The sequence below is a fragment of the Anticarsia gemmatalis genome, chromosome 3 (genome assembly GCF_050436995.1).
Source record: "Anticarsia gemmatalis isolate Benzon Research Colony breed Stoneville strain chromosome 3, ilAntGemm2 primary, whole genome shotgun sequence".
Classification (NCBI taxonomy): Eukaryota; Metazoa; Arthropoda; class Insecta; order Lepidoptera; family Erebidae; genus Anticarsia; species Anticarsia gemmatalis.
Window position 1 is genome coordinate 7731137 of NC_134747.1, and position 13204 is coordinate 7744340.

At 38.6% G+C, this 13204-nt stretch overlaps 1 protein-coding gene across 7 annotated transcripts in view; it reads left to right on the plus strand.

The window, feature by feature from the left end:
- by (focal adhesion protein tensin) overlaps window positions 1–13204 on the plus strand; it is an 88306-nt gene that overhangs the window by 64790 nt on the left and 10312 nt on the right. For all 7 annotated transcript variants that reach the window (XM_076136195.1, XM_076136196.1, XM_076136197.1 and 4 more), the window contains 7 exons: window positions 2508–2564; window positions 4225–4386; window positions 5060–5244; window positions 5455–5604; window positions 6155–6318; window positions 6830–7036; window positions 8310–8492. In XM_076136195.1, coding sequence (XP_075992310.1) covers window positions 2508–2564; window positions 4225–4386; window positions 5060–5244; window positions 5455–5604; window positions 6155–6318; window positions 6830–7036; window positions 8310–8492 — 1108 coding nt within the window. The remainder of the gene's footprint in view (window positions 1–2507; window positions 2565–4224; window positions 4387–5059; window positions 5245–5454; window positions 5605–6154; window positions 6319–6829; window positions 7037–8309; window positions 8493–13204) is intronic.

Genomic DNA, 13204 nt, shown 5'->3' on the forward strand with positions numbered 1-13204 from the left:
TATACATATGTGTACATAAATTCAGTCCAGTATTGTGCGTTATATAGTGGGTGTTAAAAAATATATATTGCGGAAATAATTTTGTGATTTTATGATGTAGATACACTCAATGATAACTAATTAAATATTTCTTTACGTATTGTAATTTGGAGGTGGTTGTGTGAACAGCATATTTAAGATAAGATAAAAGCAGAATACATGTATAATATTGCCTTATGTACTTACATGTAAGATAACTGTCGTGTAAAATAATGATAAGAAAAAAACAAGTAGGGTTGGATTGCATTTAAATGCACTCAATAAATTCGAAGTTCTTTGACCATTTTAGAAAAGACTTTCATTATATTAACAATTTGTCTACTAGACATACATAATATACATAATACTAGATCTACACACCTACTCAAGAAAATGTTTCAATCACTCGTACAGTCTGTAATCACGGCTATTGAAAGTAAAAAGCAGCCGCAATGAAAAGAGTCGGCGGCTCAACACCGTCTTAGTGACCGCTGATTCTCGCTCATATGACGATCTTTTATTTAGATGAGGCACACCCCCGAGGTTATTCACCCCCGCGCGTTAGGCACGCGCTTTATGTGGAAGGTCAGGGTTATAGCTACGGCGACAAGGACACAAAGATGCAATTATCTGGGAACTGACAGATCAATTTCATGCACATCTTGTTAAAATAAGGTTCAGATTCTTAATATTCAGGAACTATGTGTATGTTGGCACGAAGTTATATGACATGTAGAGATCTTATAATATGAGTCAATCCCAAAAATTGTCAGATTAGTTTGAATTGTTAGTGCAGTGTGTGCGCGGTTGTCGCAGTGCAGCGGCAGGGGCGCATGCCCCCGGGCGCCGCCGGCCGGCCGCGGCCACTCCATGTGTGCTCACATACTTCCCTGCCTGCGGTGTACCGCTCTTTGAGAACATCCTTTGTTTTTGTAACACACACACACACACTGTCATTCAGAGGCATTTTACCCAGCAAATGAACTTTTTTACTCCTACGTTTGGGCACGTTTAATTTTTTATTTTGTAGAGCTCTACCCGGGCTCTATGAAATAAAATTAATAACTATAAATATAAACGATTGTAGCTGATGCATCATAGAGATACCACCACAGGTATTGTCAATAAATCAGCAGGTCCCCTTTTAGAAATATGTAGCGCATTTGAGGCAAAAGTTTCCTGCTAGTAAAATACAGAATCGATGGACTGCAAAGTGTTTCCACAAGAAAATGAGGTGTCGTGTAGTGCGCGGTGCGGAAGCGGCACGCGCCCTGCACCGGTTGGCGTTCGCGCTGTGGCGAGCGGTGTTCTATCTGCAGCGTGCGCCCGAGCACGCGGCGCGCCGGCGCTCGCGCAGCCTCGCCACCAACACGCGCACGCGCCCTGCGGTCTGTCACACTCGTACTCATTACTAACTCTACAACTTATACTATTGTTGATCAAACACATACATAGAAATTCTAATATGTGTGTTTGTAGAATTCAATATTGAAAATTAGAATTACAAAAAACTTGCTTGATAGAAATTAGGCTACTTGTTTGGTTTTAACTTTATTAGGGATGTTATTCTTTAAAAATACAAAGATGTTGGTTTCTGTTCATGACTGTTTCTAGTTATTTCCGTCAATGTCTGATATGGTAGAGTCGATGTTAGTAAAAACTTTATTACTTAAAACCTCAAGGCACCACATTGTCTCGACGGACGATGTAGAGATATTATCACAATATCCGCAAATTTTAAACAGTTTAGTGTAACATTGATCTATTAAATGTATGTTATAATAACGATAAAAGCTGCAGTAATCACTTAAGCCGCGCCCAGCGGAGCGCTCATTTGTCAGCCGTATTGAACGCGATCTGTCCATCGGATCCGATCGCGATACTCCGCGGGGCTGCACGTACACCAGACACCGCCAATGAATAAGCCACCAACTACTTTTATAAACTATGAACGACGATAAAACTTTATATGTAACATAATATATTGTGTGTAGAGATACGGATGTTATTGAAAACTGTTTCTCACTTATTTTCAGCAAATATTGTTTGTCTTGTTTCGTTTATCAGAGACTTGCTTATCTATTTTAAACACAGTGGATGATAAAGCAACTCTCAAGAATTGACAATTGAATTACCACGTCCAAACTACTTGACCGAGTTGCTTTCAAAGAAAATTCAATTATTTAAATTACAAAGCTCGAGTTGCCCAACAGCATTAGATAGTGAAATTAAATGCATTCCTCAATGCCACACACCTATACGCAGAGTACAGTAATATTTCTGTGAAACGAAATCCCATCACGTCGGCGCGCCGACATTGAGAAAAACTGACAAGGATTAAATTACTACTTTTGATTTCATTTTAATGACAGTCGACCTCGAGCGGAACTTTTCAAAGGCTTATTTTCTGTTTTGCAAGACTAGCAACAATAATAACATGATACAATATAGTACGGAATATTTAGTTATTTTGTTTTTTTTTGTTTTAGACTCGAGCCGTGAGTGCACCCGCCACCCCTGCTGCAACCACCTTTTCAAGGGAACAGGTATTTGTTTACTCATTTTATTAAACTATTGTAATTAATGGTTGCAAACAACAATTTTGTTCCCAAACTTTAATTAGAACCTCGCCTCTCAGCTTAAGCGTGTTGTTTACAAAACTTTACGTCATCAGCTTTTATGAACTAAAGTAGACGTTGCTAGACTAAACGATTAATTACTGACATCATCGATCACATGGAACACTACGTTTGCTTATAGAATGGAACATAATTGATTATATTATATGCATACTCTATGTCTATAGATTATTACAAGCTGAAACGTAATGTAATCATAACTTTGTCTGGTGGTTGGCATGGCACCAAGCCACTCCAATGTTCATTGTTTAACCATATGATTCCTGTATCGTGCTCGTAAAACAGATAAGCGTGACTTCTTATTCGCGAGTTAATGTTCTCCCAATGTTACGTACAGACAAAAAGCTTAACTGTAATGCTTTGTATGTATTTTCCTAACAATTTAATCACTAACTAATTCAATGTTAAATGTAATGTAATGCAACCAAAAATTATAATGCTATATTTCAAATGTATTTAATGTCCCTACTTACAAAATAAACGAATTGGCCGTGAGGTTCTAGGCAAACTAAAATAAGGATAAATTAAGTTTACTTTGCTATAATTTTAGCAATTACCTTCAATCAAGCATAATAAGCGATTTTATAGGCCATCAATATAAATAAACGTTTTGTAGCTCAAATAGCCTTAATTTATATTACACTGATAGGCTTACGCATCGACTATACTAATCGGATTAAATGCATCGAGGTGAAGTGTGCGGAGTGCACAGCGTCGTGTCGCCTGCGCCTACGCATAGTTTCAATAGCTTGAGACACTTTCACAGAATATGACGCGCCTACGATTTTTCGTTGGCTGACATAAACATTTAAAAGAAAGGCAAATTAAGGCTTTTCTTTATTCACACACTGACACCTTTCTTTTCAAAGAATAGTTTACAGTATCTAAGCCCGTTACACAAAGCGTTACTTGTCTTTCATACGTCCGGCTTAAATTTATAAAGCGGAAATTATGACGAGATTAGCTATCTCGAATTTGTTTTGGAAGATCCGACAAATGTTTACAAGTCCTTCACTCTTCACACCCGGCGAGTAACACGTGTTGTAGCTTAATCTACGCGATGCCCAAAATAGCTCCTTGTGAACGCCTCTGATAACTGTGGAACATGTCATTATGACTCATGGTTCATAGTGTTGAAATTTCGGAATGTATATTTTATGCAAGTACTTCCTAAACCTTTCACCTCACTCAGCTTATGTTATGAATTATAAGACATGGCGCCATTCTTTATGAACGACGTCGCGTCGAGTGTCAAATTAATTTATGGAAATATTTTTTGTAGATCGAATTTTGATTTGAGCTTTTATCTCTAACGCCCACACGTCAAAGTTAACTGTATTAATTATACGTAGGCTGTCACAATTATAGAACATTTCATCTATCATTCATAACTTCTAATTTGATGTAACAACATCTGCAATGGCTATACTTAATTGTTGTTTTTCATCACATTGTCATTCAGACAATTTGACTAATTTCAATGACACCTAAAACTTGTTCAAGTAGTTACGTCTTTGAGCAGTATTAAGTGTGCTTTTTAGTTGTTTACTAATAGTGTGATTTACAGGGTGGTTCCCGGTCAGCGAGTTACCCAGGCGGTCCAGGCACGCGGTTGGATTTGTGCTATGTGGCCGAACGTATGCTGGCGTTACACCTGCCTGAACGAGATGCTCACGCTGAGGCACAGGCTGCTCATATGCTCACCAACAAACATGGAGAACATTTCATGGTAACACACTTACTTTAAATTTAACGTTTTGATAATCATCACACGCAAAAATATGCATTAAGTGATATTTTAGTCAAGATGATGTGCAACTCTTATTTGTCAAACTTAGGTTTCCGTTAGGTATACCAGCTTTAAACAATGTAAACAAACATTTGCATTAAATCCAGTAATTTACTGCAGGAAGTAGTTGTAAGGTAATGTTGAGACAGAGCTCTGTACCAAAACGGGAATCAAATTATAATCCGATTCGAGTAATATTATAGGCACATAATTCAGTGACACTAGTCGATTTGGAACGCAATTTGTGAGAGCCAACCGGGGATTACATTGTATTATTGTGACTCTCGTAAACAATGCCTAAAATGGCCGTTAAACCTGAGATATAGTTGTGTTTAAAACCAGAGTTTATTGCTACACGTAGGTTTGAACGTCCGTTATGCGTTTAATGTTGGCACCGATTACATCTGACCCGCATCATTATCTTAGCCTTTGCCCGTAGTAGTCTGGGGTCGACTACGATTGTTATCTGATTAGCTGATTATACCTGTTACGTACAAAGATACCTTTGTACTTGAGATATTTTCCTACATTGTTTACTCATGCACCATGGTAAACTTTAAGGTTATTCTGTGAAAACGTGCATTATTTTAATATGTTAATGTATTTGTTCTAGGTGTTTGAAGTGAGTGGTAACGAGGGCGATGGTGCTCGGCTGGCCCGCGGTGTGTTCGGCCGCGCTCGCTCCCTGGGCTGGGCTGGTGAACTGGCTCCTCCCTTAGAACGACTCTGCGCTGCGTGCAAACACATCGAGAGCTGGCTTGCTGCACACCCGAAGAACGTAGCCATATTACTAGCATGGTGAGTTTGAACAATGTTCCTCATTTACTCTATAGTTCAATCTTGTTCTACCCATCACTTGGCGACATAAACGTAGCATTGACTAAACTTAATCGTAGCATTATTTGAGTAAAATTAGCATTGATTTTTATCTTTTGGACTACAGCAAGGCAATTTATTTTTACCTTTATTTTATTTTCACGACTTTAATCTATTTAATTTAAATTCCAGGGGTAACCGAGAACGTCTAGGCGTGTTGGTGGCGGCGTACATGCACTACTCGGCGATATGCGGCGCGCCGGAACACGCGCTCGACCGATATGCAATGAGGAGATACCTCGACGACCGAGTGCCTGTCTTCCAACTACCTTCTAACAAACGGTATGTGCCTTTAGAACATTTCTTATCGTACAATGATCGTGCGATAACAAATGCAATGAAATATCTTGGCGATACATTAGTTTGGTTTATTATACCACTTATAAGATAAAGGCTATGCGCGCTATTCAAGTGCGGGTTGGATGAAAATAACAACACAAGCATTTCTCATAATTGGGAAATGTAATGTTGGTAGTTTACGTTATCATTTGTCGAAATCTAGCATGAAATACTAATGACAATATGATTGAAGAAAAACCCTGAAATGTGTTACTGAAAACAGACATACTAGTTTATGTGATTATCAAGGCCCTCTTAGGCAACGTTAGGGGGAAGCAATGCAATGCAATAATTATAGAACTGTTGCTAATAAGAAAGGAAAAGCAACTGTTGAAACGAAAAACGTCCTAATTAAATAAAAACTGTTTGGATTTGCTCTCTTAGATATCAAATACTTTAACACCCCATTCAATTTTTTCATTATTCCTTGATCTTCAGTAAAACGTTGTCATAAGGTTTATATTTGGATCTTGAAGTTTTATTATCTTCGCAGATACATCGACACGTTCGCTGGTCTGCTGGCGGGTCAGATCCGCGTGAACGCAGCGCCGCTGCACCTGACGCACGTGAGCGTCGCCGGCTCCCTCGCCTCCAATACAACACCTACCATCGCCTTTCTCAAGATCTACGAGAATTTCGTCTGCGTGTATACTTCAGGTATTTAGTCAAAGTTAATTTACTAATGACAAAAGAACTTAGTGTGAGGCTGTACCAGAAAATAATAGAAGCGTAATCGCGTTGGATCTGAAAGGGTTTGAAAAATAAGCCACATTGTTACTTTTCTACTCTTACATTATGGCACATTCAAAACGTGTGCCTTGAAAATTCACGATTACGATTAGATATTCAATCACTGTAAAGCTTTTCAAACGGCTTATCCAAGACGTACAGTGCAATTTTGTGTACTAGGCATTGTTTACCAAGTTAAAGAGCAGTTAAGCCATACTTACGTAGCATACATAACTAGCGTCTACGCTGTAAATCTGCGACAATCAGCTGCTGATGGCAAGTGCTCCTATGTTAATTGTTCTTAAACAGTTTCTCTGACTGTGTGAAGGCTTATACAGTCAGTCATTTTCTGTTCATAATGTGTAGGGCTATACACTGTAAACAGTTGCTACCCATGAGGTACTTCTTCAATTGTAAACGAACTGTTGTATTTATGCAGGGTTGTACATGGTGAACGGCGGCGGCTGGACGGTGGGCGTGGGGCGGCTGGCGCTGCGCGGCGACGTGCTGGTGCGCGCGTACCGGCGCCCCGCCGCCGCGCCGCCCGCCGCGCGCCACCTCGTGTTCGCGTGTCAGTTCCACACCTGCGCCGTCGCCGACCACACGCTCTCCTTCACCAAGCAGCAGCTAGACCATGCCGTGCACGGTAAACATTACACCACACCCTTCTTGCAGTACATACTCGATTTGTCCATACCAACCAAGACAGCTACCAGCCACGTCAAAAGCCTTGATTCTTTGACTTTATTTCTTTAGGTTGACCACTAACCATACGATAAGAAGAAGACCAAGGCAGAAAACCAAGTCATAAATTTGGTCTCCGTTTGTCTTTCTGAAAAGACAAAGATAGTTATTGCTTCAATGCTTTCCGAAAAGCCCGGTATTGTTAAAGAACTTCGATACTATTGTTGACTTCTTTTTTATTAAATTCAAGCACAGGCTTATGACTGATGATTGAAAATTAAACATTATCTTTTCTACAAAAACAGCCCGAGAGCTTAGTAGTGCAACAAATACTACCATTTAAAATATGTTTGATTAGCCGTAGGACCAGTAGTACCTACTCCCTAGGACAGCTTCTTTAATCGTTACGTCCCAGAAGAATTTCGAATTCCGACGAAATATGCTACCCTAAGTACCTAGTTGTTGAAAAGCGTGTCTGCAGGAACTTATAACTGAAACTGTACTACTAAAGCGAGTAGTAAAATTTTATTAAACAAATAACGATCAAGGAGTCTTGTCCTTATTAAAACGTCCTTTAATAATTGCTTCCCTGGCTTAGTTCGTTCGTATGATAAAAAAACATTTTATAAGATTAAAATATGTAAAAATCGAGTTTGTACTGCTAATCTTTACACTCCCTTATCTCATTGTGCAATGTTGAATGTAATATATACAATTTTATCACAATGTCAAACATCACATTTCTCCTCAACGTGAGTCATGACACAGAATCTTTCTTTACTGTATAAACACTTAAGTCATGTTGAATGTACATATGTACATATTCTTACTTAGCTTATTCTCTGTGCAAATAATGTAAAGGCATGAAAAATTTCTTCGAATCACGTACTTTTCAGATTTCAACTGAAAGAAAATATCTTCGTAATGAGTTTAGTTTTCCGTGAACACACAATTTTACTTAAAATATGTGGAAATCAATAAATTTACTGGTAACGCATGTATCTACAGCCAGTACATATACAAGCGATCGATTAGCTTTTAAAAAAGGATAGCCATATACGCTAAGGGCGCTGTAATCAGACAACATTTTCTTAACAATATTTGTGGAAAAATACCCCATAATAGGGTAGTGTGTTGTGGTGAGGTACTTCGCCATGTATACCTATCTCATAGAAAACACTTTAATACCTGCATGTTCTGTAAAACATGTAGCTATAGTAATGTTTGATGTGTAGACCCGTCGTTCCCGAGTGACGGCGCGGTGGAGCTGGTGTTCGCTCGCGGCGCGGGCGGCGGCGCGGCGCCGGCGCCGGCCCCCACGCCCGCGGCGCCGCTGCGCGCTGCTCCCGATGCTCTCGCGCGCGCCGACTCGCTCGAACACCTGCGACCGCTCTCCACACTCACCGACGATGACCCAGGTAAGCATTGTTAAGAATACCATTGTTATTATAACCAATTTCGTGACTTTTGAATAAGTGTCAAATAACCTATCGGATAGATCTTTATAGATATAACGGAATATCTAAACTGACATTCAATTTCCAATGTTCTTTCAAAAATAGAGCAAATGTATAAAAATATTTGCAATATTCCATTTGATAAGCTAGGTAATATAAGCTTATACTTATTCAAAAGTGGTGAGTTTGGCCATAAACCTTGTACCTGTGTCTTGCGAGTTGCGACACAATATCGTACATGTTTTTTTACTTAATTATCAGGAAACTAACCTAATGCCGCACGAACCATCTCATGATTTGAATACCCGACTAAAGGATCATAAAATGATCGGCTGAATTCAACAAGAAAACTAACAGAAAGTATCAATAATTGTAATTGGTGTAATAGTACAAATGGCTGGATCCTCCCTATATAATATGATTTATATTGATAGTTTATTACGATCTGGGAAAACATAAGGAAATATACGATACTGTATGGCAAAGTTAGCCAAATGATATTCAAGGATAATATATTATGATAGTAAGATGTTCCCAAATAGGATCTCTGTCGTTAATTTGAAGTGTATAAATCGTATTACATGCGCTAGAGTCGCTGTTAGGTACTTTAAAAAATAACACTTGAATGAAAAAATGGCCTCCCTGCTTTAACCATTTATATAATTTGCTTTTGCAATATTATCTCTTGCATAAATATATAAAAAGAAAAAAAAAACGAAATGCGAAATACTAATTTTATATTGAGTCATTTTCTTATGCGTATTTTTTTATTATTTTCTTCTAATAATTAAGAGATAATCTGTTTTAATTATATATAAAAATGTATCAGCAATGCAGTGTATTAAAATACCCACAAACGATTTAGTAGTTAGCTGTAAATTTCTCACCCTCCTAAATAATCAAATCAAGTGAAAAAAAATACCAAGTTTCATTTTAAATTTTCGTGAAACTACCAGGATCACTACTAATTTAAAAATAACCGGGAACAATACTTAAAGATATGATTCGAGAAGAAAATAAAACATTTTCAACAAATATAAATAGGTACTATAAACAAGTAACTAAATACTATAATATATTTTAGCTTACACTATTTAGATGTTCAAGTACGCAGCCTGTATTGCCAACTTTTACACATTATATTAAGCGTAGCGCAATACAAGAAATCTTTCGAGATTCGCTTAAATGCGTTTTATTGGTTTCACATTCGCAAGTTATACAAATCTATTCTTGTAGGGCATTAATAGTCTACAAATTTTTATGAAGGGTGGCCACATGTGGCCAATGCCAAGTCGAAACAGAACATCCGAATGCCGTTACTGGCAACAATGTGACTTTAACAAACTTGCGTATAGCCCTTTGAAAGTACAGACCGAAGACATATAGGAATAAGAATAATTTTGTGCATCCTCTGCCATTATATGGAACTACATTAATATGATCCAGTATTGGGGTTTCCTAAAATTATAATAATTGTCGAGTAACTTTGGAAGTTAGATACATATACAAAAAATATAAAAGGCAATTAGGAGATGATATTAACCGAGCGTCGGTAGTTTTTCAAAGGGATCGTAATTAACGCAGAGCATTAGAAACTAGGACATGCGTGTTGACAAAGCGACCTAACTACACCGGTTAGCGGTGGGTCGCGGTTTGTGCGGCGTGCAGGTGTCGGCTATTTTAGTGTCCGTGTGTCTGGCGCTGCGGCCGCCCGACGCCGCGCGCCGCCCGCCCAGTCGCGACCCGCCACCCGCCTAGCGCGCCGCCGCACACGCGCCTCTCACACTCTCACATCATACATCACGCTACTAACTTTTACATCACTCAAAACTATCACACAAACTTATTTAATGCGTCAAGTTTTACTCAAAAAGTGCCCGGCCGATGTATAAATACGACCAATTTAGAAGGGTAGCAAAGAACAATTCTTTCGGATATTTTGAGGCTAGCTAACAAAATCACAATCGAGGTGAGTGTGACATTAATTTCACTGAGAGTGAAGCCGTTTTACGAGTTTTCAAATTTATTAGTGAATGTAGCATGTATTTCATCACAGTATTTTTTCCGGTCCAATTGTAAGATATATGCAAGTTAATGAAGATTATTGATTACACGGTGTCAAATCTTTACGAAGTGTGTCGAAATAATGTTCAAAGTGATGGCCGGCTCTACATTTTTAACAATAGCAGTGCCAGAGATATTATAACAATGGACTGTGTCAGTGTTAACGACATATGAGATTGGAGTCGGTTCCGGAGCGGCGCCTGCCCACTAATTGGCCAGCATGGTGAATTGCTGATGTATGTCCACCGAGCTCGGAGCGACAGACTTGCCCTTAGGGCCAACATTAGTCACACATCAATTTAATTTGATACGAGAATCAAGAGTGCAATAACTGAATCACTTTCTTATTTCATTCACTATACGAATTTCTAATAGTTAACACGTATAATTATGATGTAGGTACATCACAAACATCCAAATTCTTAAGTTTAGTTTTTCTGCAAATACGTCAGTCAAATGACAATATAAGTACTACATATTATATGTATGTACGAGTATATGCTTACGGCTTTGCTTATGATACGAATTTAATAAACATAAAAAGTTCGTGGACGTAATAATTGCTTAGCACGTAGTAAGGTCAAAAAATTTGATAATACATAAGTGTATGTACTCGTTAGGATTAGTTGTACGACACCCGTGTAAAGGTATATCTAATTAGTTTTTATATTGACACGCAAGGCTATGTTTATCCTGACGTCACCCTCAGCTGTGCAAAATAAATTGTATCATACACGATTTCGTCGAACTGTTGAAAAATTTTTTATCAATCTCTAATGGAACTAAATAAATTATCCAGCTTGCTAGCTGTAGATTACTGTGTTTATGACATACATCAGTATTTTCAACAGATTTGTTTGAAGTAAACCTCGTACAGATGTTTAGCGTGGTTAATTTTAAGTAAAGTGTAGATTCAAGGTTTGTATATTTAAATTGTCATACCATCTGCCGGTATTATTCATTCTTAGATCATAATGTGAGCTGAACACATAACGCGAGGTATAGAGCAGCTTGTCGAGGTAGCGAGTATCGATTGTATCGGAGTCTATCCGCGTTGTTGCTTACCCTGACATTACATACACATGTCCTGCGACAGCTATCAGTAGCTATTATCGCCGCAGCTTTTAATTTTGATGAACAGTCAATACAGCTTGCGTACTAGTGACGGACGCGTCTCTGTGTTCAGTGAATCAAGCCTAAAGTTATGTAACACAACCTAAACTTACTAATTTAATGTTAATCTAAAATGTAAGGACACTTCTTGTAAAATTCATAATAAGTTTGTGGAAACCTTGTTCCAAACATTGTCTGTACCGATATCGTTTCCAGTATTTACTTTTATCATCGTCATAAGTGAATTAATATGCTAATACTGCTCAAAACATACCACATTCTTTACTTGTGAAAAAGGTAAAAGACCCAAACTGGTTAGAATTCGGGGCTAACATCGGATAACGAGCACAGATAGCCAAATGGCCAGTGTCGAATAATAATGCGGTAGAGCGGTAGAGCTTAGAGTTTCGCAGAAACACGAGGTGGAGTCTGATGACATCATTGCGACCTGCTCACGAACACACGCTCACCTTCATGGGTACGACGGTTATCGCATAACATTGTTTAAAAATACTAACCATTTAATGCAGACTACTTACTTACCTGCTCAGTGTTCGATATACTTACTATATCAACGTAGGAAGAGACGCGCGCCTTTCAAATTTGGATCGACGTAGAGTTCGGTCACACTCATTTTCAATAGCTAATGAACTAAAGCTCATGTAACGCGAGTTGATATGATATTTGATTCAATGACATTGATAGATTCGTTGATTATTATATTAACGGTATACCGGTTCGTGTCCATTCGCGTGAAAATTAAGTTAATTGGTCGTCAGAGCAAAACGGGGCAGTATGCCTGAGCATAGTGAGAAGGCTATATGCTTCTTCTTGGTGGCAATAAGATTGAATTGTATGAGATCTTCGTGATCTGTGTATCGGCACGGTGCGGCCGGGCTGGCACGCCGGCAGGGCGCACATCCTCTTCCTGCGCCGGTGCACATTTCGTAACAGTAGCCCTCGCTCGACTCTACGCGTTATTTTCGTGGACAACACAGAAATAACCTCATCTTCCTTAACAGCGGTCGACGGTCACCAGACGCTGACGTTGATATCTTTACACTAATTGCGTTATTGACAACCTCACATTTAGTTCAGTTTCGAAATCGAACATTGCGAGACGGGCACGGCGCCGGCGCTCGACTCTTTACGAACTTTTTGCTTCTTGTCAACGTAAAATCATTAAACTTGATACAAACGTTATGTGTGTTCGCGAACAAGACAGGTCATTATGCAAATCAGTATAGTAATAGTGACGTTCTTCTTAATTTACATACCGCATTTACTAGTTTTAACACTTTAAAATCACATAGACGTGGATCAAATTAAAAGCAACTTGTTTCAATCCCGTCGCCAACTTAATGATAACGGGCACTTTTTACATAATAATAATATGTACCAAGGTTTTGTAGAATGATATACAACAAAATTTTACATTATTGTATCATCCGCTTTAACTAACACGTAGATTATATCTTTGTTACCTGTGTCTGATC